The 25,283-nt window shown below is 39.6% G+C and overlaps 1 protein-coding gene across 1 annotated transcript in view; it reads right to left on the bottom strand.

The window, feature by feature from the left end:
- Positions 1 to 9,841: 9,841 nt before the first annotated feature.
- Positions 9,842 to 25,283, bottom strand: part of zc3h3 (zinc finger CCCH-type containing 3) — a 77,835-nt gene continuing 62,393 nt past the window's right edge. The window contains exons 9-12 of the mRNA XM_055004696.1: positions 24,592 to 24,723; positions 13,999 to 14,162; positions 13,736 to 13,884; positions 9,842 to 10,106 (exon numbers count right to left, since the gene is read on the bottom strand). Coding sequence (XP_054860671.1) covers positions 10,075 to 10,106; positions 13,736 to 13,884; positions 13,999 to 14,162; positions 24,592 to 24,723 — 477 coding nt within the window. The 3' untranslated portion in view covers positions 9,842 to 10,074. The remainder of the gene's footprint in view (positions 10,107 to 13,735; positions 13,885 to 13,998; positions 14,163 to 24,591; positions 24,724 to 25,283) is intronic.

Genomic DNA, 25,283 nt, shown 5'->3' with positions numbered 1-25,283 from the left:
TGCGCACGGACAGTGAAGTTGCAGGGAGGCTTACTTTAGAAATGAGGAGTTTCACCACGTTTGAGGAGAAAGCTTGTATAGAAATCATGTTTGTTCCCCACAGCGATGAAAGGTTTCTGGTCTCAAAGAGGCAAAGAATAAAAATGTGACAACGCCGAGTCTGGGCTGAAAGGAGGAGAATAAGAAAGCACAGCTGGAGGATAACAGCAACCTGGCTACTATTTTAGTAGTTTTGGCCACAGTTTCTGTCAGTTATGATCACACTGCATTCACCAAAATGAATGCCTACATTTGGGAACAGGGTGACATCTGAATCTGAGGACACACAAGAAACAGTGAAACCTTTGGGGACTGGACAAACTACAAATAACAGCTGTTCCCACCAAGACACAGATTTCAAATCAGAAAGGAGCACATTATAAAACAGATGAATACATTGAATGTGATCAAACATGAAAAAACTTCAGATGTTAATGAGGTTTCAACCAGCGTGACTCCAGAGACCAGCTCTGTTAGTTTTCTGTGACTTTCACTCATCACAGTTCTGGTTTCTGTCAAATACAGAAACATTTTAAATGCTACAGTCTTCATTAATTCTTCCCTGAGCCATGTTTAAGTCCTACTGTGACCCTGATCAGAGGATGCATTCCACATCAGCTAGATTCAGATTATTTAAGAAACTTTAACTGTATGTTAACCTACAAACGAGCACATGACATTAGGGCTGCAAAATGTCTTGATTTCAAAATATTCACATTTGGGAGACTGGATTTAGAGAATTTTGACTGTTTTTCATAAAAAAAAATCCTCAAACTAGTGAATTAATAATAAAAATAGCTGGCGATTAACCGACTGTGTTATAGCTCTACCTCAAATGTCAGTAAAATTTCTCATTGGAGAGGAAAACTGCTCACAAATGTTCAGTAAACTGTGACTCAAGGTTATAACAGGTTGGACCACAAGTTTACAGTTCAAGAAGAGTTTTCTTTTTCACAAGTTTGCTTCATCTGGGGCATTTCTTTTTAGGTGCTGCTACCATTCTGTCAGATCTCTCTAATAGTTTGGTGCTGAAGAAATAATGTTTATTATCTGAACCTCAGCATCAGTAAGATTAAGGAGCTACTTTTTGACTTTAAATTTGGAGTTGTGTGCCTTTTATGCTGGTCTTTGTGATACGGAGGTGATTGTGTTCTAAAAAGGATGATTCAGTAACAGTTTTATTACCCAGTTCACAATGTTTTGTAGAAAATAATGAAGAAGAGAGTTTTAAACTGTACTTCAGGCTGGAGATCATCCTTTAATGTGTCTTTCGAAACTTTTTAGGTATTGAATGGTTTGTAGATGATGCATTTGTTTTCTGTGCATAATCTCTTTATAGTTTGCTTTATACATTAACATTCAAAAGTTTGGGGTCACTTAGAAATGTCTTTATTTTTGAAAGGAAAGCATTTTTTTCAGTGAAGATATCATCAAATGAATCAGAAGTACAGTCTAGACATTGTTAATGTGGTAAATGACTATTCTAGCTGGAAACAGCTCGTTTTTAATGGAATATCTTCCCATCCTCCCCTCTTTCCTCCTAAGGTCACTGTTATACTTCACACATCTGTCAGTGTAGGGGGGTCTGCCAGGGTCAACATGATGTACATTTTCACAAATCTACCTTTGGCACATCTACACCACTGTTCAAAAGCTTGGGGACACTTAAAATGTCCTTATTTTTGAAAGAAAAGCAGTTTTTTAAAACGAAGATAACATGAAATTAATCAGAAATACAATCTAGACATTGTTAATGCGGTAAATGATTAGTATCCAGTACGCTGATCGGACCTGGACTAAACACTGGTCAGATACTGCCTGGATCTGCTGTACAGGTGTTTATAATAAACAGTCAACTGATGTCATGCACAACATAGAAGGCAGATGCAAAAACCATACCAATCTGAAAGAACTGATTATGAGGCCACTGTTTGACAGGTAAAGCAGAGCTACAATACAATTTAAAACATTCAGTTACATTAGGAAAAAAAATACTTTACTATGTTCAGCTCAGATTTCAAAGCGCTTTATGAGGTCTCAGAAATGAAAACACTTCCAGTGAAAGGAGACACAGGATATCTAGTTGCATAATATGTATTAAGATGCCAAAGCCTGAGACATAAGCATGCATCTGCACACATGAAAATAAACTGTATGTAATTATGTAATAATGATGTTACATAAATGCTGAAATTACTAGTATTCTACACTGTCCTAATATTTGGATAATTCTGAGGCATAAGTGAGGCAATGTCAAGTTGTATTCCACTGCAGGAACTTGTGGGATGTATCAGGGTGACCTAAAACTTTGTGCCTGTTCTGACTGCAAGACCTCAGGGCAGCAAAATCTACTCCAGGGTAGGTACCTCAGAGTGGCGATGAAAAGCTGCTGTGCAGGGTTTGTCGTAGATTAGTTCAACTCAAGGAACACAAATTCTGATTAGTTTAAAATGGAGAGGGCAGCAAGCACCACTTTTCTGTCCTCTTTATATGCTCATCAACCAGCATTCTTCTCCTCTCTAACATCTCTATCAACAGCACAAAAACTGTCACATAACAAACCTCCATTGTTCATTTATCTAGTGGCCCATAGAACTGGAGTTACATCTAGTACCTAAAATTTATTGCTGTTTTGGCAGAGAGGGAGACAATATGGTCATGGCTGAGCACAACAGAAAACCAGCAGAGTGAAGTATAAAGTGAAATGTTCGATGGTTTGGTGCTTCCTCAGTGTAACCTTTAGATCTAGAGTAGCAAACATGATTCTGTGAATACTGCCAAACACAAGTCACCTGTGACCTGTTGTCTATGAAGTACTGGTGTATTCAGAAAACCAGCGTCAGACACACTTTTGCTCTCTGTACGGGGTTTAAGACCCCCAGGCATTGATCAGGGTTAAATGCATTTTGATGCTGCACATGTCATCAGCATATGTCACAACTACACTACCGGTCGAAAGTTTGGGGCCTTTCAGAAATGTCCTTATTGTTGAAAGAAAAGCATTTTTTTTCAGTGAAGACAACATTAAATTAATCATAAATCCAGTATAGACATTGTTAATGTGGTAAATGACTATTCTAGCTGGAAACGACTGATTTTTAATGGAATATCTACATAGAGGTAGAGGAACATTTCCAGCAACCATCACTCCTGTGTTCTAATGCTACATTGTGTTAGCTAATGGTGTTGAAAGACTAATTGATGATTCGAAAACCTTTGTACAATGATGTTAGCAAATGAATAAAAGTGTGAGTTTTCATGGAAAACATGAAATTGCCTGGTTGACCCCAAACTTTTGAACGCTAGTGTATGTGCTGCCTGTATCTTGTTCTCAGGTCAGTTAGCTATTAGTAATTAACTTAGCGGCGAGGCAGGTTCTTATCTAAACTAATGTACTCTTTTATTATGCATTGGTTTATATGCAGTATGTCTTTCATATGTTATATGTTATGACCCATCAGGAATACTTCTCTTTTTATAAAATTCCACCTGAGCATCCAAACAACTCTCCCCTTTGACTACTAGCTCAGTTAGCCAGTCAGTCAGTCAGTCAGTCCATTCATGATGTTATCATAGCTCATAAGAATGAAGGCCAACTCCACCAAAAGAACATCCAAGTTGTAAAAAAAAGTGGAATTTTCCTTCAGTGAACTTCAGTATAACTGAAGAGGACAAATCTCATAGAAAGAAAGAAAGCAGGATTTCTGAACCCACATCATGTTCACAGAAATGATTCTTATCAAGTCTCTCGAGCACACACTTTCACACAAACACACACGATGAAGGATCACAGTTGACCTTTCTTTTTGTCTCTTTGAGTCTCCGTGGACAGATGATTTCTCTCCCTCTGTCTTCTCTCCATCTCGTGCGCTTTTACTAAAAATTGAAATATTGATCTTAATTAGAGTTTGCCGAGCTCAGCAGCTCACGTTGAGGGTTTTAGACAAGAGGCAGCAGTGATCTGTCTAAGGCACTTACGTCTTCAGCGCGGCAGAAGAGCAGCGTGGGTGAGGAGGAGTAGGAGGAGGAGGAAAGGGGAAAAAACGTGTGGTGAGAACAGAAGAGTGATGGCTCCCTGTCTCCTGCTTTTTCTTAGAAACATGTCGAGCTCTCCATCTCTGCTCGCTGCTGTCAATACAACTGAGAGAGAAGCGAGTTGAAAAGTGACTCACACACATACACACCAACACACACACACACCCACAACTCAAATATTCACCCTGACAAAATGTGCTCAACATGGTTTAACTGGCAGAATGTGACAATCTGTACATGAAGTAAAGTTTTCAAGTTCTTCTCATGTGAGTGATGCCGGGTCCACACCGAGGCCTGATGTGTCTATGGCAAGTCTTCTTCTGACGGTATATCTTAAAATTACAGACATCAGTGTCAGTATGATAACACTTTGAATTTTTTCTCAACATACACTACCAGTGAAAAGTCTTAGAACGCCCCAATTTTCCCTTTTTTTAATTGGAAATTCCGCATGTTAATGTCTCATTGTACTCTGAAATGAAAGTATAGAACAAATAAACAAATGAAGTTAAAAAAAAATCAATTTAGAAACCAAAATGTATTCAAAACTTTTGACTCATCAAAGTAGCCTCCTTTGGCAGATATAACAGCTGAACACACTCCTGGCATTATTTCCACAATGGAAATCAAATATTCTCCAGAAAGTTCTTCCTAACTCTGTTGCAGAAGTTCCCATAAATGTGTGGCATTTGTAGGTTGATTTGCTTTCACTCTTCTGTCCAGTTCATCCCAAACCAGCTCCATGGGGTTTAAGTCTGGAGACTGTGCTGCCACTCCATGTTTTCAAGTTTACCATCTTGTTCTTTTTTCCTAAGGTAGTTCTGGCATAGCTTGGACTTATGTTTTGGGTCATTATCTTGCTGTAGGATGAACCTCTGACCAACTAGGAACATACCAGAGGGTACTGCATGGTGCTGCAGAATGCTGTGGGAGCTGTTTAGGTTCAGGGTTCCTCTCATTCTATACAAGTCACCGACCCTGGATCCAGCAAAACAGCCCCAGACCATCACACTTCCTCCTCCATGTTTGACAGTTGATGTCACACACTGTGGAACCATCCTTTCTCCTACTCGACGACGTACAAAAATTCTGCGTGATGAACCAAAGCTTCAAATTTTGATTCATCAGTCCATAATACCATCTTCCAGTCTTCAGTTGTCCATTGGTGTTTCATGGCCCAAGCAAACCTCTTTTTCTTATTCTGATGTCTTACCAATGGCTTTCTTGCTGCAGCTCCACCTGTCAAACCTGCAACTCCAAGTCTTCTCTTCACAGTTGAAACTGAGACTTCTTACTATGACCACTATTAAGCTGTGCTTGAAGCTGTTGTCCTGTGAGCTCCTATCACCAAGCTGTTGACTCTCAGAAACTTGTCTTCTGATTCTGTTGTGTCTTTGGGTCTTCCAGACCTCTTCCTGTCAGAGTTTCCTCCAGTTTCTGAGTGCCTTTTGATGGTGAAGAAAACTGGACTCACTGACACCTTGATTTTCTTTGCAGTTTCTCTGTAGGAAAGACCTACATTTTTAAGTGTTATGATGGTCTGTCTTTCTTCTATTGTTAATTGCCTTTTCCTCTCCATTTTTATAGCAACACACTACTTTCTGCAGTACAGTACTGTTCAAATAATGCTCTAGAGGATATGGTGCCACAGTGTGTTCCAGCACTACTTTCATGCAGACAGAGGGGGTTGGAAGTAATCAAGAAAAGTTGGGATATCTGCAGGATTTGGTAGCACCAACTTTCAAGGCTTGATCAACCTCCAATGCTGCAGAACAGCTTTAAGTTCTTAACCTATTTCTTGTTCCCTGAAAAAGTCCTTTTTGCATAATTCTGAAATGTACATTATTTTTCAGTTTTGGGTAACCTTAACTTTTTTTTTTTTTAACCTCTGGCAGTTCACCACTTATCTTTGTACCATTTCAAGCTATTCATTGGACTTGAACTGCTTGAATTTCAATAAAAAACTGGAAAAATTGGGGCGCTGTAAAACTTTGGACTGGTAATGTATTTATAAAGTCATTCTCTATGGTCTGAATTTGGAGCTTAAAACAAATGCTTGTTATGAAGATAGGCTGCACAAGCTGATTTTCCATCATAATTTATCAATAAAAGATATAATTGGAGTAGTGGTTGCTGGACTATAGATGTGATTTACAGGTGCTTTCTTGATGGTGCTCAAACACAGTAGGAAGTTCTAAATTCTCCAGAAATCCTGTGCTATTTCTGCCTGCAGTGTTCAGAGAACTTCAGGAATACTTTAAAAAAACAATGCAGCCGCACTCCAGTCTGTAACTAACTACTATATCCTGTAAAAACTACAATGTCACAGCCAGCCCTTGTGTTCTGTATGGGGGTCAATGCTACCAAATGCAGCAGACTGATGCATACGTATTGTAGTATAAAAAAAAACAACTGGTCTTGCTAGATCATACTTAGGTTTTAATTAGGTTTGGATGTTGACTGGACCCATGGAATCTGAAATGAACATATTCCTGCCTTTTAAGAAGCATTTTCCAGAATACATTTAGCAGTTTCACAATGTCATGTGAACAAAGCAAACTTACACAAGACCAGAGTCAGCCTAGAGACACACAAGTAGCTCTGTGAGGTTGCTCTAAATGCTTTGAGCTGAATGCTGACGTCAACATACCAACAGACCCATGAGGGCAGTTTTAACATGCTGATGTTAAGCAGGTATTAAGTTTGGGAATGCCATTGGTGTTGCAGACATTTGGCCATGACCTGATGATCACATTAGAGGAAAGTCAGCGGATCACCACAGTCTTTAGACTTCATCCCCTGTTCACAAGGAAGGAATGCCTGCACTAAATTTCATGTCAATCCATCCAATTGTTGAGATATTCAAATATTATTTGAGCAACACTGGCCCCCACAGAGACATGTCACTAATTAAGGTATACATAAGCCTTTACAAAAGTGGTTTAGACATTAAAATGTCAATCAGCAATAGGTGACTTTTAGCTGCCGGAACTTACAGATTTTGTAGAAATGGTACAGATGTTTCCACAACAGCTCCATAATCAAACCATTCAGCCTTTCTGTTTTTATTGCTGTGTGCGATCAGATGACTTTGACTGTGCTATATGTTAGCCTTTACACTAAATTTTGTCTTGTTGATGGTGATATTGGGGAGGTGAAGACCACTACGTCATGAGCAACATCGAGTGGCCAGAAAACTGACACTCGTTGTTGAGTTCAACCAATCAGTGTCGAACCAGCAGTTCTTCTTTTCTTTCTGAAATAGGTTCTACAGAGGCAGTTCTTGAGGTCGGAACACATACAAAGGTTTGAGCTGACCGAAAATGACCCGCAAGCTTCTGCAGTGCAAAACTGCCTATTCATGTGAACCAGTCAAGGCAAACTTTGATACCTACATTTTTCTGTGATCTCTTGTTTTGTTGGAAAGTGTAGATTATCAAACCCTACAGACATTGTCACTTAAAAGACATGTCCACGTCCTTAATGAAGAGAGCTTCATTTTATCTTTTTATTATCATTACCAAATTCAATTAAATGGCCGAAACTAACAATAAAATGATCTAAAGCGGCAGTATGTTCATGTGGCTCACTCCTTTAGGCTGTAAAACTCCATTGTTGCATTTAAAAACAGTTCAATACACATATTTGAGTCACACATGAAAGTGACATATTTCCTGACTGCCATGAACACAGCCACTGAGGCTGAATCCCTTATTAGTTTGACAAATTAGCGAAGAAGTGGAAACATGGAAGGGTGTCACTGAGACCAGTGACATCCTGACATGTAACTACTTTCCTAGGACCAAAGTGCAGTTGGGGGCTTGTTTCATAATGAACACATTGCATTCATCATGACGGGAAATCAGTGTAACAGTTGTTGATATGCAACATTTCCCGAGCAGCCCATCGTGAAAATAAGAAGTTACGATTACTCAAAAGACGTGAGTATAAAATAATGATCCGAAGAGCAGCGGCACAAGATGACATTTGAAATTATTTGTGTGGACATGCTCTGGGATGTGTTACCTTTGGACAAGAATGAGCACTCACACACCCACTCCCACATATGCAGTGCCATTTTTTCATTCTGCTGGATGATAACTAATACTGTACAGCACACGTGCATGTTTCTAATCTAAAGTGTCACACCGCTTGCTTGCTGAAATTATGCCTTGGTTAAATAGCCCATTTACATTGTATATCTGTGACTTAAACACACAAACAGAGTAGTAATATTTTTATTAGTGGCGCCTGTGCTTTGCAGGACATCCGAGGAGTTACATCTTTGCACTCAATCACTGACATCACATAAGAGATGAAGAGAAATAATGGGCACAGAAATGACAAACACACAGGAATAACTGAGGTACACCACCGTTCAAAAGTTTGGGGTCACTAAGAAATATCCTTATTTTTTATAGAAAAGCATTTTTTCCCCCAATGAAGATAACATTAAATGAATCAGAAATCTGTGCTTTGGTCCGATGAGTCCAAATTTCAGATCTTTGGTTCCACCCGCCGTGTCTTTGTGCGATGCAGAAAAGGTGAACGGATGGACTCTACATGCATGGTTCCCACCGTGAAGCATGGAGGAGGAGGTGTGATGGTGTGGGGGTGCTTTGCTGGCGACACTGTTGGGGATTTATTCAAAACTGAAGGCACACTGAACCAGCATGGCTACCACAGCATCCTGCAGCGACATGCCATCCCATCCAGTTTGGTTTAGTTGGACAATCATTTATTTTTTAACAGGACAATGATCCTAAACACACCTCCAGGCTGTGTAAGGGCTGTTTGACCAAGAGAGAGAGAGTGATGGAGTGCTGCATCAGATGACCTGGCCTCCACAGTTACCTGACCTAAACCCAATCCAGATGGTTTGGAATGAGATGGACCACAGAGTGAAGGAAAAAGGGCCAATAAGAGCTCAGCATCTCTGGGAACTCCTTCAAGACTGTTGGAAAACCATTTCAGGTGACTCCCTTATGAAGCTCATCCAGAGAATGCCAAGAGGGTACAAAGCAGTAATCAAAGCAAAGCATCTAAAATATAAAACATGTTTTGACTCATTTCACACTTTTTTGTTTACTACATAATTCCATATGTGTTCATTCATAGTTTTGATGCCTTCAGTGAGAATCTACAAAGTCATGAAAAGTCAGGAAAACAATTAAATGAGAAGGTGTGTCCAAACTTTCGACTGGTAGTGTATATTTTGTGTAAAAAATGTGGGGACACCAAATAGATGGTAACATGCCATCAGGAGAACAGTGCATGTAAAAGATCATCAAATGTGCTATTACACTGTCAGCCACAGGCAAATGCAGGTCTTTTCTTTAGACCACATCTATTACAGACCATATACTGCAATTTTGTGATAATTAAAATACCATTCAGAGCTTGTCATGTTAATTCTATCTCAGTGGGGCTTTAGTGAAAATTGAATCATGTAACTAAATTATATGTCTGGCATTTAAACACATGAAGCAAACAAGAAAAAGATTATTGTGTACACTTTCTCTCAAACACACAGAGACACACTCACAGCATGGTGAGGATGAAGTCACTGTGTGCTCATGTGTCTCATGTCCAGGCTTTAAAATGAGGGGCACTGCTGCCTCTGTCACCACCTTCCCGACGAAACCGCTCACAAACACGCTTGAGTCATGTGACGACATTGCTGCTCCGAAAGAGAAACACACTCACAAGCTATAAACACTTTCACAGCGCTGGCTTCACAAAAAAGAGTCTGTGAAACAAACACAGATTAAAAGTTGATTCTTTATTTTTCTTTTTAAAATTTACAAAACCTGATGAAAAAAACTGCGCTGTAAACACCCAAGTATTTATGTAAACCAGGTTTTTTGATAAAGAAAAAACTCTCAGGCCCTGAGTGAAATCATTCAAAGGGAAGAGACAGGAATATATCTGTCAGGACAAACCTAAAAATCACTGATCAATAAGATCTTTTCACCTCCATTGTTGCTGGTCTCTGCAGTCTTACAGCCGAGGCTTGATCTGCAGCTTTTTCCCTGTGAAAGAAAAAACAATAAAAAAGCATAAGAAGAGTATTTGCAAAAAAATAAATGACAAAAAGATCCTGTTATAAAATGACAAATTGTTTACATTTGCCCATGTGTAGCACACTCTGATCTACTGTGTGTTAAAGTGCTTGAAACCTGCTGAAATGTTGAGTGATGACATCTCAGCTGATGAGTAAATGAGGACAACAGCGATGGATGAAAATGTGTATGTGTGTGTACAAAAAAAGAGTGTGTGTGTGGGGTTGTACTCTGGCAGTGATACATTGCATCTGGGCTAATTTATGCAAAGTGAAGAGCATGTTTGGCTGAGTTCCACCTTTAATGAGGATCTGGGCGGTACAGTGTGTTAGTGACAGACTAGAGTGTCATTAGTAATACTTAAGAGCACAAACCAGCCGGACAGCAGGGGTGGAGGATGAGCAAATGATCAGCGGTTCATCTGCATGTGTCTTTCTGTAAAGCAACAGCCTAATTCTGGTCTTGGATGTTTTTTCCACAGAAAAGAGCAAGAGAGAAAAACTTTTCCCATTCATTCACTTTTTCTGGTTTCCGTGTGTTTCCTAGTCATTAAGAGGTAATCTAAAAGCATCATAGCAGACATGGTTCAGCATGGATCCTCTGATTAATCTCATCAGCAGCAAACTGTGATGCTGTGTGTGTTCTGACACCTTTCTATGGTAGCTTAAGGTTTTCAGCAGCCTGTGCTACTGTAGCTCTTCTCTGGAATTGGACCACATGGACTAGCCTTCGCTCCCCAGTTGCATCACTGAGTCTCTACAACCCTTTCGCAGATTTTCAGTTGTCCTTCTTTGGAAGGTACTACCCACTGCATACTGGAAAAACCCCACAACAGCTGCCTTTTTGGAGATGATCTGACCCACTCGTGTAGACATCACAATTTGGCTCTTGTCCATGTCTCTCAGACATTTTTCTGCTTTCAACACATCAACTTGAAGTACTGACTGTTCACTTACTGTTTCATGTAACCACCCCTTGACAGGTGCCACTTTAACCAGATAATCAATGTTACTCACTTCACCTGTCAGCGTATTAATGCTGCAGTTGATCAGAGTTTAAAACCTAGAAGAACTGGCTGGCCAACAATGAAAAAATAAATGTGACCAGAACCAGAACTGCTTACAGAATTCTCTGGTTAAGAGGAAATACTGACAGATTTGTTACAGTCTAGCAGGACTGTGATCAAGATGACAGAATGAATCAGCTCCTGCTCAGGTTAATTACAATTTATGTGCAATTCAAATACTATCAGCATTCATTATATTTCCATTATCTATACACCGCTTAATCCTCACTAGGGTCGCGGGGGGGGCTGGAGTCTATCCCAGCTGACTCGGGCGAAGGCAGGGGACACCCTAGACAGGTCGCCAGTCTGTCGCAGGGCTACATACAAAGACAAACAAGCACTCTCACATTCACACCTACGGGCAATTTAGAATAATCAATTAACCTTAGCATATTTTTGGACTGTGGGAGGAAGCCGGAGTACCCGGAGAAAACCCACGCATGCACAGGGAGAACATGCAAACTCCATGCAGAAAGATCCCGGGAAAGCCGGGACGCGAACCAGGGATCTTCTTGCTGCAAGGCGAAAGTGCTAACCACTACGCCACTGTGCAGCCCGCATTCATTATATTTCAATTAGTAAATAGTTTGATTAAAAAAAAGACTGTAGAGAGGAAACTTTCAGTTTGAACAAATATGGGAAAAAAAACCCAAAACAAAACACAAGGCAAACTTAAGAAAAAAACAACTGAAAAAACTAAGAGGTTAAAAGTAGAGTATTAATTTAAGGGACTTTTCCTCAGTAAATTTAAATCACTTAATACATGCAATTAAAAAATGTACCTAAAGAATTTTTAAAAAATTGTAAATAAAACTAATTGTAAATTAAAATAACTGTAAATCAAAATTTGATGGTTAGGGGAGAAATTGGAACTGTGTTTAGTTATTTGTGTTGCGTGATGTGCAGACAGGTTGAACACAGGTGTTAGACGCAGTATGTGTGTGTGTGTGTGTGTCTGTGCGAGCATGTGTGCGTATGCATGTGTGTTGAGCAGGCAGGGGCAGGTGGATGGTCGAGCCTGGGGAAAGACAGGAAGAGGAGGAGGGAAGAATGGGAGGGATCAGGGGAGGCAGCCTCTCTCCTAATCCTCTATCTGTCAAGTCTGTCAACAGAGAGCTCAGCTGTGCCTCCGTCCAGCCCAAAACCTAAATATTATTGCCTCTGTCCTCAGACCATGATTGTTGTTCCTCCCCTTAGCATCATCACACACACACTACAGCCCAATTCCAGCCCCATGAATTAAGAAACTGATCCTGTTCCTTTCACAACAAACAAGATATTTTTATAAGTCGTTTGTGGACAATACTCCATACAGTCAGCACTTTTACACCAAGTAAAGCACAGTTACTTTTTGCCATTATTCTTGTCTGAAGATACAGAATTCAGCATGGGTTGAACCTATCAGAAAACTAAGGCTGGCTCGAATAGCAATTTCTGGGCTCCGGATATTCAGTCCCGATTAATGACGAATATCTGAATGACGACGAAGGGACGAAGGGATGAGTCGAATACCGATTACGTGACATCGTTCGGGGGGGTTATCGGAATATTCGGATCTCAAAATACATATTCTTATACCACTGTAGCGACTGAATATTCAGGTCCAGCCCTACAGAAAACCAGACCAGAAGTTAGAAACAAGCCTCATATTTAACTATCCATCCATCCATTATCTGTATACTGCTTAATCCTCATTAGGGTCGTGGGGGATGGAGTCAATCCCAGCTGACTTAGTGTGAAGGCAGGGGATACCTGGACAGATCACCAGTCTATAACAGGGCTACACATAGAGACAAACAATCACTCTCACATTCACACCGACAGTCACTTTAGAATGACCAGTTAACCTTAGCATGTTTTTGGACTGTGAGAGGAAGCTGGAGAACCTGGAGAAAACCCACACATGCACAGGAAGCATATTTAACTAGATTATCTGAAACACTTGATTTGGAAGTGAACATATAAGCGAGTACAGTGACATGATTCCATGTCAGTAACACTGTTTTTTTTTCTGAGAAAAACAACCATTGTTGTCAAAGTTCACAAATCAAAGTTAAGGAGTTTGCAGATTATGCACAAAAGACAAACTATAAAAATGTGCGTTTTTCTCAAAAAAAGACACAAGGTTTGTGTGATTTGACCAGTTGATTTCCCTGCAGTCTTGTTGGGACATCCGCAATTGACAGGAATGATTGCCCAAAACAAACAAATAAAAGCAAACAACAGACATCCACTTGTCAGAGAAAATTACTTTCCTTTGTTGTCTTGGTCAAAACTTCAAATTGGTTGGAATGATCTGCTGGTATGACAAATGCTGGTTAGATTTAATCTAAAATGTTTTATATTTCAAACAACTCTAGCTCATTCTCAACCTAAATATCTAGAAATCTTGACAGCTGCAAATCACTAAATCAATACTTTTGATGACTTTTATAGAGGGCTGGTAGATGGTGGTGTTTTCATGACATAAAATTTCTTTGACCACTGGTCACTCTGAAGAGCTCTGTCTTTGTTGAGTTCTGCATGTTTCTACCCTTGACTTGTGAAGTGTCCGCTGGCGGCGTGTCTGGTGCATCTGCCTCCTCTGGAGAGCTGGACAGGGAGATGAATGATGGCAGTGCCAGAGTGGGCATCCCTGGAGCTGTCTGAGGGTCCTGTGGCATGACGACAGACAGACAAGGCCTAGCAGAGAAAAAATACAGAATTAGCCATGACTAACCAAAGTTTAACTGTCAGTCAGATAGATGATGATAAGAATCTGTAATAATTTAAGACCCAGCATTTTGTGTTTCTAACCTCTTCGAAGGCTCCTTAGGGCGTGTTTTCTTGGCTGGAGTGGTGGAGGTGTTGCTGGCGCTTCGTTTGACTCGTTGGCGGTGCTGCAGCTTACAGCGGGAGCCCCGTGGGCAGGAGCCAGTTTTAGAGAAGTCTGGACACACCAGAGTGTGCTTCTTCTTACACTGGTGGAAAAAAAACACACATCAGGTTTAAAACAGTAAAAGAAAATCTCAAAGGCTCAAACAGAAACAAAAAAAATGCAATATTGGGGGAATTTGCTTCTGACCGCTGTGAACTAAAGTACCCACATGTGTGTTTGTCTGTCAACATAAAAAATATACACAAACAGAAAAGAAGACCAAATTTGAAGTTAACTCACACACATAAAGTTATGAAGAAGCTAAGTGGAAGGAATCCATGTTATGCTGAATGGAGTCTTGCCGTACGCTTTAACTTAATAAGGCCTGACAACCATAGTTTGACTCAGTGAAAAGCCACAAGGTGCCGCACAAACGGCATCACAAGGGAATCAAAACGACAAGAGACAAAAACAGCTTAAACATTAGAAAGTGATTCAACATCTCTGAAAAAAAAAAATTGTGTGTGTAGTTGATACTATGACATTATCAAGAGTGTGGCTCCCATTTTAAGCATCAATTCAAATACGTATGATCTAGTTTTAGTAAAAGTGTCAAGTAATAAAAGCTGGCGATGAATGTTAGGTACTAATATTGTACATATCTATATCTATCTATATCTATATCTATATCGATCGATCGATCGATCGATCTATCTATCTATCTATCTATCTATCTATCTATCTATCTATCTATCTATCTATCTATCTATCTATCTATCTATCTATCTATCTATCTATCTATCTATCTATCTATCTATCTATCTATCTATCTATCTATCTATCTATCTATCTATCTATCTATCTATCTATATATATATATATATATATATATATATACATATATACACTTATATATACACACATATACACAAACACACACACACACACACACACATATATATATATATATATATATATATATATATATATATATATATATAAATATATATATATATATATATGAACCTCTTGTTTGGCTACTTGCAATTTGATAACATTTAACATGAAAGAACATGGTGGGCCTCTTAAGTTTGCTAGCACTATGCTATTGTTAAGGACGTAACTGTCTGCATGCAGTTAAAGTCCTCTAGAAATATTTTACAGGAGCATGTACAAGCAATAAAGACAACAGTGTTTCCATATACTAAAAGATGATACTGCCTGTTTAAATTTTAGATTAAAGACTGATTCATAAACACTTATACTGGATCCAGTTACTTGAGTGTCTAAATTGCAATAAAAAGCTCTAAAAATGGACTTAGTGGAAAAGATGTCCTCGGTTTCCAGAAGCAGTTCGTTTATCTTACTAGTCACAGAGCAGGACTTATTAACAAGATTTCAAGTGGGAAAAGTGAGACCCATCTCCTGATTAAACACTTAAAATGATACTCTCGTAAGTTGGAACTTTTAAGACATTACGTTTGTGTCACCCTTTCTTTTAATGTGCAAGTTGAGCAAGTGGGTCACAGTTAGTGTCATTCTAAGGGGAACTGTGCATGAGAGAGTGAGCTTTCACATGCATGTTTGCAAGTGAGTGTGTATGACAGTGTAATACGGGTGTAAATTGGTAGCTTCATTCTCTACGAGATCCGATCCCTCCCACCTGTCAGAAAAGCTAATTATATTCACTCTGGGTTGCAAGCTGCAAGGAGTGTGTGTGTCTGTGGAGGGGTGAGGAGTGCAGGACTGGGAAGCAGATTGGTCCTGAAATAGAGTGTGTACCGGGACATGTGTGTGGAAGGGAGAGGGACCTGGAGATCGATTTTCCAGGAACACTGTGGACTCTTGGTCAACTGTCTCTGGAGCCCAGCGGTCCTGACTCACTGCCATCAGAGCCCCTCTCACCACTCTCACACCCATGTTCCTGCACCGACGGGTGCCAGGGCAGCCCAGGATCAGCTCGCTGTCAAATGTTTCTCTGGATCATCTTATAGGGCTGCGGTTTTGACACAACATTTCGCTCAACAAATGAGGTCTGCTGCTGGAGTCGATGATGATCGTTTTATATTTGGTGCACGACGTCACTCCTGAACATGCTCAGTCCTCTTGTGTTGTAAATGAAGGCGCGAAATTTTATGGCTTCAGCCAATTATTACTGTACCATCAAAAAACTGTCAAGCTAAAAGTCCTAACTCCATAGAGAGTCAATATATACTGATACAAAACACTAAAAGCTGCATGTTCTCATGTTTAAGTAGCTGAAACCAGAGAATCTTGAGCAGTTTTGCTTAATTTAAATGATTTATCAATTACCAAATAACCATAAGTGAATAATTGGCTCAACAGTATGGATTTCTCATTCTGACAAGGGCTGCACACTGAACTACACAATACCCTTGATCCTAATGTTATTTAAGTTAGCCCTGGTCTGTCAAACTCAGTATTCACACTGAGTTGGTGAACAGCCCATGCAATCACAGATTTGTTTTAAGTAGGTTTGTACTTGAACATAATGTAGGTGTAGCTGCAGGCCTGACTTTTTACACTACACAGAAACCTGCAAGATTTATATTTAAAGGTGACAGGTTTTTATTAGTTTTTTGAGCTTAAAAAATAAGCTCAAGCCTAAATATGGTTTATAACATTGGATAAACTAGAATTATCATATCTGCTAACCAGTCAAGATGCACTGAGCATCCAATCACCCAATCAGCTCATCCTCAAATCCAAATAAGCATTGGTGCCATTTCAAAGAAATTTCAGGGTTTCAAGTGATACTGCTCGCAAGACTGGGGACAGACAGAGGGATAGACAACCCAAAACTGCAAGCCCCTCTCAGACACACAGTCCTTGGAATGTGTCAGCTTTACGTCTGACAGACATGCTGCACACTTTTCCATAAAAGGCTCAATAGCAATCTTACTGAGTAAGACCTAGTTTTTGTATCACTTTCAACATGGCACAAGTTGGAACTTCGATTTGTGCGAGTAGTTGGGGAGGGTTTTCTTCACATTTCAGCATCAATATCAGGCCAAAAGCACCACAGAGAGTGCAAGAGACACAGTTTGCTGCCAAAAATCACAACATACCTTTCTTATTCACTTTTCCGGACAACTTCACATCGATTACAAACTGAAAAGTTTCTAAAAAATAAAACTACTGTGATAAAAACAGTGAAGAGATCTACAGCAGCTTTGCAATTTTAAGGCCACTCTGTAAATCTATAAACACGACAATGACATAATATGTATCTACTGAGAAATTGACGGTTACAGTTGTTTAGGGCTGATACAGATACTGATTATTGGTAATTTGATTGATAAATGATATTCGGAACTGATATACACTACCTTTCAAAAGTTTGGGGTCACCCAGACAACTTCATGTTTTCCATGAAAACTCACACTTGTATTCATGTGCTAACATAATTGCACAAAGGTTTTCTAATCATCAATTAGCCTTTCAACACCATTAGCTAACACAATGTAGCATTAGAACACAGGAGTGATGGTTGCTGGAAATGTTCCTCTGTACCCCTATGGAGATATTCCATTAAAAATCAAACGTTTCCAGCTAGAATAGTCATTTAGAATCAGAATCAGAAAAGCCTTTATTGCCTTTATTTTAAGTAAGTACACACAAGGGATTTGACTTGGTGTATAGAGAGCAGTACCTAGCAACAACAACAGACAGTAAAAGAATAAATATGCCAAAAAATTACCACATTAATAATTTCTAGACTGTATTTCTGATTCATTTAATGTTATCTTCATTGAAAAAACACTAAGGGACCCCAAACTTTTGAACGACAGTGTACATTTGCAGCAATTTCCTCGAAATGACTGTTATGACTGGGTATTTATGTTTTACATGTTTACTGCGAGAACAATTACCAATTAGCTAATGAATAAAAACAAAAACAAACAACCAAAACACTCAAAAACAACAGCGATAATCAGAAAATGCTGAATATCCAATCTCATTATTAAGCTGATAATCAGTAAACCTTGCTAGTGTTAAAAGATCATCATGTTTATTTGTCACATGCAGGGTCTCGTAGCGTCTGCTCAAACTTTACTGACAGACAAATTAAAACTGGAACTGTCACATAAGCATCACTCACAGGAGGACTGAGTACTACTCTGGAGGACTGTGATGGGTTAAAGCCCAAGTACTTAACCAGTGTGAGAAACAGAAAGTGTCGGAGAAATTGACTGCAGAAGCTCAGTCCACTCCCCACAGCTCCATACAGCCTCATTTTCATAAAAAGACAGAGAGGGAAAGAGAGAGAGAGGGAGAGGGAGAGAGATGGGAAATGGGAGGAAAAAGCTAAAGTGGACAGAACATCTTTATCTCACACCAAGTTAACAATTTTCCACTTGATTTAAGGAATGCTGGGATGTCTCTGGGGCCTATTAGAGAGCTCTCTGCTGGGCCAAAACCAGGAGGAGTCAGCACATTTACCAAGAGACTGAGAGAAGGAGCAAAAGAAGCAAGAAAGGAAAAGACAGGAAGGGAGGGTGGAAGATGGAAAAGACGGTAAAACAAAAAAGGGACATCACATGCATTTACAACTTGGGCATTATGCCAACACTCATTGAGAGCAACTTACAGTGAGTGGAATAGAACAATAAATGAACCCAGGCTGATACATTATTAAGATCAGACAAAAATATTAAGAAAATGGGGGTTCACCGTGTCACTACTTCAGGCTGTGATCAGATCAACATTAGTAACCTCCTGATTTCTTTCAGTGACAGCACTGTGTTGACGCAGTGGAGGTGCAAATGCAGGGAGTTTAAGTAAAAGAAAAAGCATGGCCATCCTGTTGCATTGTGTTGCAGCAAAAAGCAAAAACTAGAACCTAGTTTCACTTTTGCCCCAGTATTGCCATTGCTCATATTCCACTGCAAGCAAAATGTAGAATCTTGTCCTTTTCTAATTTTTGGACTTTTCACTATGTTTTAGGTCATATTTAGAATTTTCTATAATTCCATAAAAAGGGTTCCCAAACTTTCAAACACCACTGTATAATGCCAGCTTTCCAAAAACCTTAGATGACAGCTGGCCATAGAGAATGAATGATTCCTGGCATCTGTCAGCTTATTGTGTCAAGGAATATGAAAGAAGATAAACCTGATACAGATGCTACACAGAGGTGACAAATTAAAGTCCCAGTGTGGTCATTGGTTAAACCCCTAATGACTCATCTCTATGTATTAAAGTTACATATTTTGAAGTTTTTCCATGAAAATAATTTCTCTGTACCTACAATGGCTTGATGATGTAACTTTCAAATGTTGGTTCCTCAGATCAGTAAGCCTCTGCTTCTCTCTCCATGCATCACTGTCCACTTGCTGCAGCTTAAGCACGCCAGCTCATCTACGCCTCTGCTCACTGTAAAACCACTCTACGCAGCACAATTAGAAGCTGCATTATTGGAGAAATTCAACCGTACTGGAGGAAGATTCTGCAATATTAGAGTAATTCATTCAAACTGGAGGAAGATTGTGAAGGAGAAGAATGATACAGAAAACCCTACCCTGCAAGTTCTTCAGGATTGTTTAACGGTGGAAAAGCTCAGTCATTTTGCCAATTGCTTTTTTCTCTAAAACACCACATGGACAGGTTGCCAAGGTAAAACTTTGATTTTTTAATGTATTTATTTCAGTCGTGGGACACAATTAAGAAAAATAAATTCACTACAGGCTTTGCAATTAATTAATTGCAATTAATCACATTTTGTCAAATAGCAATATTTGAAGCAATAAGGAAAGTTTTTCAGTTCAAATAAATTTTGGTTGACAGATGAATCAATGAATAGACATATACCCGTTTATCATTTAAAATGTATAAAATTTTAAAATGGGACCTAAAGGGAAAAAAAGCGATTTTGAACATTTAAAGCCTGGATGGAGTTTGTTTTTTTCCCACTGTATGGCTCATTACAGAAGCATAAGTAGTTCCAGGACCTTCAAACAGGAAAAAATTCATAGATTCAATCTGTTTTCATAGTTTCTGGTTCTTATAAGATCTTATAAGAAAACTGTTTGTTGCCCAATTTGCACACAATCATGCTTTTATCCAAGATGCCATCGGGAAGTTTTTTAAAAGAAAACTTTCCTCCCAACAAGCTCAATTCAGTCTCATCTTCCTTGACTGTTCACCAAACTTTCTTGTGCTCTGACATCACTTAGTGCATCCTGTGCATCAGTGTTACCAGTGTGCCAGAAATTAAGGTACTGAGAAAGGTGAGATTAAATGCGTTATTTTTTTAAAGCATTTTTATTTTCTGTAATTAATTAATTAAAATGAACGCATTAAAGCCCCAGCCCTAATATAATTATTGTTATAAAGGCCAATTCATGTTTTTTAGGGGCTGGGTGCACAAGGGTCCATAATGTTATGTGTTACATAAATTTTGTCATGCGTTCAAATTTGCAACGGTCTGTATCAACCCCTGTCCTAATGTCCTTGTGCATCCCAAAATCTGTGATTGCCTGGACTGCTGGCACAGCAAGCATGAGAACTGCACATACATTGGGAAAACAAACTATGTTTGAAACAAATGCTTGTTATGAGGAAAGACTATAAGGATATTCTCTGTCATCCACACCTGTATTATTCATTGTGTAAACTGTTGTAATTAAAGTAGTTGCTGCTGGACTTGTTTCAATTGCTTTGTACCTGCTTTTCATTTGCGTTGCCCAAACACTATAAGAAGTTCTAAATTCTCCAGAAATCCTGTGCTATGTCCAACCAGTACGACACAGTGGTACAGCCAAACTGTAACTAACTGTTATGGCCTGTAAAAAGTGCAGGAGTCCTGTGTTTTTCTCTGTATTGGATATGAGGTGACTGTCTGACCAACGCATGTCTATTGTAGTGTCAGTACAGCCTCATATATGTCTGCTGTGTGCTGTTAAGATCTCCATCAGTAACACAGAAAACAAGAATTGGCCTTTAGTCAGGTGTTGGACCAGTATGTGCCACAGAACAGCTTCACTGCTTCTTAACATTGATTCTCCAAGTTTCTGGAACACCATGTTTCCAAACGATAATCCATCATTTGGTGTTTCGATGAGGGTGAGTGCATTATCTAACTCGTTAGTCCAAAGTCTTGACAAAGGTGTTCAGCTGGGACAGAACAAGTAGATTCAAACCATGGCAGCAAAATATCCCCACAGGCACCCAGGCCCACAATGTAAGGGCCAAACATTCAGTTTTTCACTTCAGACTGTCACTCATCTGTATGTTTGAGGTAATGAAAAAACAGAAATAAGTAGAAATAGTTTTAAATGAATATTGTGGAGTAAAGGAATAACACGGCCAATTAGGAAAGCACACACAGTCCTGTGAGGTGGAGGGTGAGCGTTAGACAAAGCCAGGATGAGGCGGGATGGTAGCAGGGCTGTGAGGAGGAGGAAGAGGAGGAGGACGAGGATAGAGGCGAGGAGCAGACTTAACCCCTGAGCTGCTGGAGTGTCTGCCTGCCTGGCCCATAGTGCCATCCTCAGCAGTTTTCCCATCTATAATTACTGCCTGCTATCCATCATAGAAGCACCAGAGCCTCACAGCGTAGCACTCCATAAACACACACACATATGCTCCCAGGCACAAACACACACAAACACACACGGGGGAAAATCACAGACCTAAGCACTTCAGCTAATAGAATAAATATTAATATCCCTTTTGTTTTCTATATCCTCATTTCCCCATGCACTATTTAAATGAGGTCTGACAGTGTGAAAAAGCATCTGTTTCACACTCAACGCTCAAAAACAAGCAGAGAAAGGGAGAGGGGGAGACAAAGGGAGGTAAAAACACAGCAGGGGGGAGGAGGAAGCAGGGAGGGTGTGTTTGAGGTGGACATAGGGACAGTGAGTGTGTGTGTGTGTGTGTGTGTGTGTGTGTGCGTGTGTGTGTGTGTGTGTGTTTGGGGTGACATGAGAGTCTTGAGTCATGTGTAGGTGTCTCTCTGTTACCCATCAGGCCCTCAATGTGTCACTCAGACACTACAGTTATGCCATTATGGACCACCACCCCCTGCAGCTGTTCCTGCCTGTGTGTCACTGTGTACATGTGTGTGTGTATGTGGGGTGGGGGGGTGGGGGGTTGGTTACCAAACTGCTTGTTTACCTAGGCTTTAGTTTAACTTCAGTGGAACTTTATACATGTTATAAAATATATGTGTGTTCTAATAAAGAGCACAGCTTAAAGAAATAACTTGTAATCAGATAATAGTGTCAGTGAAGCGGCAACTCAAAATATAGCGAGAGCAAACCAACATGAGGTCTAAAAAAGACTTAAATGCATATTATTATTATTATATCTTTTGGTTCAGTTATTCCATTCAGACTGACTCTGTGATACAAGTCACAGCTGTGCAGGCAGAAGAGCAGTATCCAGTACGCTGATTGGACCTGGACTAAACACTGGTCAGATACTGCCTGGATCTGCTGTACAGGTGTTTATAATAAATAGTCAACTGATGTCATGCACAAAATAGAAGGCAGATGCAAAAACCATACCAATCTGAAAGAACTGATTATGAGGCCACTGTTTGACAGGTAAAGCAGAGCTACAATACAATTTAAAACATTCAGTTACATTAGGAAAAAAAATACTTTACTATGTTCAGCTCGGATTTCAAAGAGCTTTATGAGGTCTCAGAAATGAAAACACTTCCAGTGAAAGGAGACACAGGATATCTAGTTGCATAATATGTATTAAGATGCCAAAGCCTGAGACATAAGCATGCATCTGCACACATGCAAATAAACTGTATGTAATTATGTAATAATGATGTTACATAAATGCTGAAATTACTAGTATTCTACACTGTCCTAATATTTGGATAATTCTGAGGCACAAGTGAGGCAATGTCAAGTTGTATTCCACTGCAGGAACTTGTGGGATGTATCAGGGTGACCTAAAACTTTGTGCCTGTTCTGACTGCAAGACCTCAGGGCAGCAAAATCTACTCCAGGGTAGGTACCTCAGAGTGGCGATGAAAAGCTGCTGTGCAGGGTTTGTCGTAGATTAGTTCAACTCAAGGAACACAAATTCTGATTAGTTTAAAATGGAGACGGCAGCAAGCACCACTTTCCTGTCCTCTTTATATGCTCATCAACCAGCATTCTTCTCCTCTCCAACATCTCTATCAACAGCACAAAAACTGTCACATAACAAACCTCCATTGTTCATTTATCTAGTGGCCCATAGAACTGGAGTTACATCTAGTACCTAAAATTTATTGCTGTTTTGGCAGAGAGGGAGACAATATGGTCATGGCTGAGCACAACAGAAAACCAGCAGAGTGAAGTGTAAAGTGAAATGTTCGATGGTTTGGTGCTTCCTCAGTGTAACCTTTAGATCTAGAGTAGCAAACATGATTCTATGAATACTGCCAAACACAAGTCACCTGTGACCTGTTGCCTATGAAGTACTGGTGTATTCAGAAAACCAGCGTCAGACACACTTTTGCTCTCTGTACGGGGTTTAAGACCCCCAGGCATTGATCAGGGTTAAATGCATTTTGATGCTGCATGTCATCAGCATATGTCACAACTACACTACCAGTCGAAATGTCTGTGTAGTTTCTCATTCATCCAGGTCATGGTTATCCAGTTCAGAACTGAAGAAGCCTCTTGGATGAGAAGTGAAACGTCTTCAAGGAACTTTCTTAAAGTCCAGTTGGATTGATTTAAACAACTTTGGATACCGGTCAAAAGTTTGGAGCCATTGAGAAATGTCCGTATTTTTGAAAGAAAAGCATTTTTCTCAGTGAAGATAGCATTAAATGAATCAGAAATCCATCTAGATATTGTTAATGTTATAAATGACTATTCTAGGTGGAAACGGCTGATTTTTAATGGAATATCTCCATAGGGGTACAGAGGAACATTTCCAGCAACCATCACTCCTGTGTTCTAATGCTACATTGAGTTAGCTAATGGTGTTTAAAGGCTAATTGATTATTAGAAAACCCTTGTGCAATTATGTTAGCACATCAACAAAAGTGTGAGTTTTCACGGAAAACATGAAATTGCCTGGTTGACCCCAAACTTTTGAAAGGTAGTGTATGTTTTCCAACATCAGCACTACAAACCTACCAATTTTTCAAACGTATAACTCGATGAACTGGCAAATCCTAGCTACTGTCTTTACTCTACTTCTTGTTTTGCCTGATTAAAGTACATCTTTTTTCTGGTCAGCTGGCAGTAAATGAAGAGAAACTTACGACAATATCCAGAGCTCTCTGATACTGTCACCGAGTTCACGATGTCACTGCCATGTAAACACAATCTTTAAAAAGAATTGGTGAGCTATTGTGAATGCATTGAGAAGCTAGGACATATGTGCTTGTCCTCATGATCAGGTTGTTTGAATTCAAATTAAAAGCAAACAAGCATAAATTGAATAGGTGGGACATACAGCTCACATACTCATAAGGAGCCTATGACATGTTTTGCACAGTCTGCAATGCTCTCAGATGAAATGTCTTTCATATGTTCGTATGTTTTTACCTTCTCTCCTGCAGGACAGTAGCCTCTGACAAAATCCTCACACACTTCAGCGTTGCGGGAGACATAAACATGACTGTAGGGACAGTCACTGTTGTTGCAGATGCCCTTGAGGAAGTAGGAACACACTGGCATCTAGAAAAAGACAGGCAATCAGATCACATCCCAAGAAACTGTGGATACTCTAATGCTGGGCAAAGTCAAGGTGCAGAGAGACAGTCTACGAAAAATAAGTAAAACTCATCACAACATAGGCTAAGAGATGCGTTCTACAGAAAACAATGATTACTGTGACTGGTGAAGGGGCTGAACCAGGAGTAGCTGACTTTCTTCCAGTATTCTGTGACTGCCCAGATCTCTCAGATTATTTGCAAAACACCCAAAAACAAACTTAATTGATTTGAGTGTCTGATTGAATAAAGCATTTGGCATTATTCCTAGAAATCTATCAGATAATAAGTGAAAGGTATTTATTGAAATGTGGTTCTGATAGCAAAAAAAAGAGAAACTGCAGCCTCGTAATATTGGGCAGTCAAAGGAAAGGGTAGAGGTGGTTTATGCGTTCGAAAAAGGAATGGCAATACATCAGCTAGGAACAGTGTTTTATGTAAATCTAGATGAAAAAGAAAATCAACACAGAGAGAAGAGAGCAGGGGTGATGAGAGGGTGAGATTAAATGAGATTATACGACTTTG

This window comes from Amphiprion ocellaris, chromosome 2 (assembly GCF_022539595.1).
Source record: "Amphiprion ocellaris isolate individual 3 ecotype Okinawa chromosome 2, ASM2253959v1, whole genome shotgun sequence".
In the NCBI taxonomy this organism is placed as follows: domain Eukaryota; kingdom Metazoa; phylum Chordata; class Actinopteri; family Pomacentridae; genus Amphiprion; species Amphiprion ocellaris.
This window is presented reverse-complemented; position numbering and strand designations above follow the sequence as displayed.